General features: G+C 36.6%; 1 protein-coding gene across 3 annotated transcripts in view; it reads left to right on the top strand.

Annotated features, from left to right (window-relative positions):
* Positions 1 to 5000, top strand: part of agap1 (ArfGAP with GTPase domain, ankyrin repeat and PH domain 1) — a gene marked incomplete at its 5' end in the record, with an annotated part of 124760 nt that overhangs the window by 68975 nt on the left and 50785 nt on the right. For all 3 annotated transcript variants that reach the window (XM_083937765.1, XM_083937764.1, XM_083937763.1), the window contains one exon: positions 4438 to 4568. In XM_083937765.1, coding sequence (XP_083793891.1) covers positions 4438 to 4568 — 131 coding nt within the window. The remainder of the gene's footprint in view (positions 1 to 4437; positions 4569 to 5000) is intronic.

Raw genomic sequence — 5000 nt, 5'->3', positions numbered from 1 at the left:
AAAATGTGAAGAAAATTAAACAATAATCACATTAAAACAGTTGAGATTTAATTTCTACATTAATTAATTTATAGTTTTATTTATTTAATGTTGAAAACAGTGAAAAAATGAATTAAAGAATCAAAAAATGCACATTTTGTTCAACAGAAAGTCAAAAAAAACGATAAAAAATCACTTTCTTGTCATAAAAGATGAAAGAAATCAGACGATATTCACATTTAATAAACTAAAAATGTATTTATATACTTACTATGTTTTATGTACTGCATTAACTAATAGTGCTTTTATTTATTTAATGCCAAAAACACTTAAAAAATGACTGAAAGAACCGAAAAATACACATTTTGTTTAACAGAAGGTCAAAAAACGACATAAAGGTGAAGGAAATTAAACAATATTCATATTAAATAAGATAAAAATTTATTTTTCTACATTAATTAATATTGTTTTTATTTATTTAATGTTGAAAACACTGAAAAAATGACTTAAATAACCAAAAATTGCACATTTTGTTCAACAGAAAGTCAAAAAACTCTTAAAATATGAAGAAAAATCAGAGAATATTCAGATGAAACACGCTCAAATGAATCTTCTTCATTAATTAATTTATATTTTTTTATTTATTATGTGTCAGAAAAAACGGGAGAAATAAGCAAAAGCACCAAAAATGATAATTATTCAAACAGAAAGGAAAGAAAACAAACTAAAATATGAATAAAATATGACATTTTTCACATTAAACACAATGAAAAATGTTTATTTTTGGACATTTTAGCTCAAAAATGATTTAAATCTTGTATTAAATCATCAGAATTAGTTATTTTTAATTAATTTCCTCCTAATAAACAAAATAAACGTGTTTTTCTGCTGCAGAAAATATTCATAATAATTAAATTTAGGTCGAAATTAAAGAAAATAATGAAATTAATCAGAAGGTTTCAGTCATTTCTTTGTCTGTGTGTGTGTGTGTGTGTGTGTGTGTGTGTGTGTGTGTGTGTGTGTGTGTGTGTGTGTGTGTGTTTAATGTAATCTGCTGTAATGGGGAGTGAAGCCTCGTCCAGTCGGGGGGAGTGACCTCTGCGTGAGCGATGGCGAGCGCAGGGTGACAGCGCCGCGCTCCCTCGTCCATCAGAGCGCTAATTTAATTAGCTTAATTACAGCCACACACACACACACACACACACACACACACACACACACACACACATGTCAGGGTGCAGATGCAGGGCGCGTCGTTAGCACACGCTAACGAGCCGACATGACCACGATTAATATTTATTTATGATTATTTAAATTAATATTTGTTGAATTAAAAGTGTCACATTTTTATTTGTTATTAATTCTTTCTTTGTTTAAATTGTCAAAAAATAACAGATTTTAAACCTGATGTTTATTTACATTTTTATTTTATTTTGTTTACGCTTTATTTTGAAATAATTTTCGGGTTTTCAGTGTCTTAAACAAGTGTGGTGCGTTCAGGGTCTAATTAAGTGTGGTGCGTTCAAGATCTAATTAAGTGTGGGGCGTTCAGGGTCTAAATAACTGTGGTGCGTTCAAGATCTAATTAAGTGTGGGGCGTTCAGGGTCTAATTAAGTGTGGTGCGTTCAGGGTCTAGATAACTGTGGTGCGTTCAAGATCTAATTAAGTGTGGTGCGTTCAAGATCTAATTAAGTGTGGGGCGTTCAGGGTCTAGATAACTGTGGTGCGTTCAGGGTCTAATTAAGTGTGGTGCGTTCAGGGTCTATTTAAGTGTGGGGCGTTCAGGGTCTAATTAAGTGTGGTGCGTTCAGGGTCTAGATAACTGTGGTGCGTTCAAGATCTAATTAAGTGTGGGGCGTTCAGGGTCTAGATAACTGTGGTGCGTTCAGGGTCTAATTAAGTGTGGTGCGTTCAGGGTCTAATTAAGTGTGGTGCGTTCAGGGTCTAAATAAGTGTGGTGCGTTCAGGATCTAATTAAGTGTGGTGCGTTCAGGGTCTAAATAAGTGTGGTGCGTTCAGGATCTAAATAAGTGTGGTGCGTTCAGGATCTAAATAAGTGTGGTGCGTTCAGGATCTATTCAACTTTTAGTTCTTGAACGCCCCATTCTAGTGTTAGACCCTGAACGCCTCATTCTACTTTTAGTTCCTGAACGCCCCATTCTAGTGTTAGACCTTGAACGCCTCATTCTACTTTTAGTTCCTGAACGCCCCATTCTAGTGTTAGACCCTGAACGCCCCATTCTTCTTTTAGACCTTGAACGCCCCATTCTTCTTTTAGACCCTGAACGCCCCATTCTTCTTTTAGACCCTGAACGCCCCATTCTTCTTTTAGACCTTGAACGCCCCATTCTTCTTTCAGACCTTGAACGCCACATGCTCCTTAAAGAAAACTAAGCGTGGGGCGTTCGAGGTCTAAAGTGAGCGTGGGACATCTGGGAACTTTGCAGAACGTGTCAAACGTCAGAAAAACTCGACTGAATCCTGTTTTTTTGCACATTTCTCATCAGTTCCTCCTGAAGAACAGATTTTAACGGTTTCTAACGGTGCAGTGAAGGCATCTGTCCGTCCTGCAGCGTCAGCCCCGTGCTCTTTATGTCCCACGCTGCGGCGGTGGCGGCGGTGGCGGTGGCGCCCGTCGTAAATCTGATCAGAGGGGAGACGTTTCCATTAGCAGAGCAGAGATTGATGGATGAGCTCAACGACGTTAACGCAGCAGTTTAAACGTTCTTATCAAAACTGTTCTTTACACTTAAACATAAAATACTGCTGAGGCGGCGCCGCGCCCTGTTGGCCCGCGTCCGTGTCCGCTCAGGACGCTGTTCCAATAAGTTTCAGATCTGCAGCGATTAATAAATATATATTTAACTATTTAACGTCAGGAAACAGAGAGAAAATGACCAAAAATGCACTTTTTGTTCAACATAAAGTCAGAAAAACAATGAAAACTCAGCTTCCTCTCTTTAAATATGAAAAATATTCACATTAAATAAACTAAAAATGTATTTTTCTATGTTAATTATTAGTGTTTTTATTTACTTAGTGTCAGAAAACACTGAAAAAATGACTTAAAGAACCAAAAAATTCATATTTTGTTCAACAGAAAGTCACAAAAACAAGAAAAAAATCTGTTTCCTTTCTTTAAATATGAAGAATATTCATATTAAATAAGTTAAAAATGTATTTTCTACATAAATAATTAATATATTTATGTAGAAAATATCAGAAAACAGAGAAAAATGACACAAAAACACATTTTGTTCAACAGAAAGTCAAAAAAATGATGAAAACTCAGTTTCCTCTCCTTAAATATGAAAAATATTCACAATAAATAAACTAAAAATGTATTTTTCTACATTAATTAATAGTGTTTTTGTTTATTTAATGTCAGAAAACAGAGAAAAATCATCAAAAACAGCAAAAAATGCACTTTTTGTTCAACAGAAAGTAAAAAAAAACGATGAAAAATCCGTTTCATGTCTTAAAATATGAAGAAAATCAGACAATATTTATATTAAACGAGGTGAAATATTTTTTCTACATTAATTAATAAACATATTAATCTATTTCATTTCAGAAAATAGAGAAAAATCATCAAAAAACCCCAACAAAATTCATATTTTGTTTATCTGAAATTTAAGAAAACACCTAAAATATGAAGAAAATCTAATTTTATTGCCATTAAACGAGCTGATATTGTTTTTCTACATTAATTCATTCATATTTTTATTTATTTAATGTCAGAAAACACTGAAAAATGACTTAAAGAACCAAAAATGCACATTTTAATCAACAAAAAGTCACAAAAACGACATTAAAGATGAAGAAAATCTGACATTATTGTCATTAAACGATCTAAAAATGTATTTTCTACATAAATAATTAATGTTTTTATTAATTTAACGTCAGAAAACAGAGAAAAAGACAAAACAACTCAAAATAAAGTAAAAAACAACATAAAATCAGTTTCCTGTCTTTAAAGGAGCTGAACTTATTTCTCTGCATTAATTAATTAAAGTTTGTGTCATAAAACAAAGTAAAGATGGAGAACAGCGTGGGGGGGGGGCGGCGTGCTGAGGAGGGAAGCAGCGAGCGACTCTTGAGTGACTCTTGAGTGACTCTTGAGTGACTCCATCTTCTCACGGACGGAGCTTTTGTTTTAATCGGAGCTCGTTAACGACCCCGGCGCCGTTAACGAGGCTCCGCTCGTAAACATTTAGCTCCAGGCGCCAAGGGCCGTGATTGGACCGCGCCAAGGGCAGCGGCGAGCGGCGAGCGAGAGACGGGAAACAACAAGTTAATTTATTTATTTATTTATTTCACGTCAGAAAAACAGTGAAAAAAAGAATCAAATTTGAAGAATCTGATGTTTCTTATTATCTGATCATCTTTAATGTTTCTGGGTCTTTTATTGTGAAACCTGATTGTTGTTTGTTTGTTTGTTGTTTGTTGTTTCACAGTCGCTCAGAAGATCGTGGCGTCCAGGAAGAAGCAGCAGCTTTCCATCGGCCCGTGCAAGTCGCTGCCAAACTCGCCGAGTCACTCGTCCGTGTGCGCCGCCGCACAAGTGTCCGCCGTGCACATCAGCCAGGTGAGAGGCCACGCCCCCAAACCGCTATGCCCCTGCCACGCCCCCCAGACTGATAATGTTAGGGAACTAGGGTGAGTGTGGGGCGTTCAAGGACTAAGGTTAGTGTGGGGCATTCAAGGACTAAGGTTAGTGTGGGGCGTTCAAGAACTAAGGTTAGTGTGGGGCGTTCAAGGACTAAGGTTAGTGTGGGGCATTCAAGGACTAAGGTTAGTGTGGGGCATTCAAGGACTAAGGTTAGTGTGGGGCATTAGGGAACTAAGGTTAGTGTGGGGCGTTCAAGAACTAGAGTGAGTATGGGGCGTTCAAGAACTAAGGTTAGTGTGGGGCGTTCAAGGACTAGGGTTAGTGTGGGGCATTCAAGGACTAAGGCTAGTGTGGGGCGTTCAAGGACTAAGGTTAGTGTGGGGCATTCAAGGACTAAGGTTAGTGTGG

The sequence above is a fragment of the Echiichthys vipera genome (assembly GCF_963691815.1).
Source record: "Echiichthys vipera genome assembly, chromosome: 23".
NCBI lineage: Eukaryota > Metazoa > Chordata > Actinopteri > Perciformes > Trachinidae > Echiichthys > Echiichthys vipera.
This window is presented reverse-complemented; position numbering and strand designations above follow the sequence as displayed.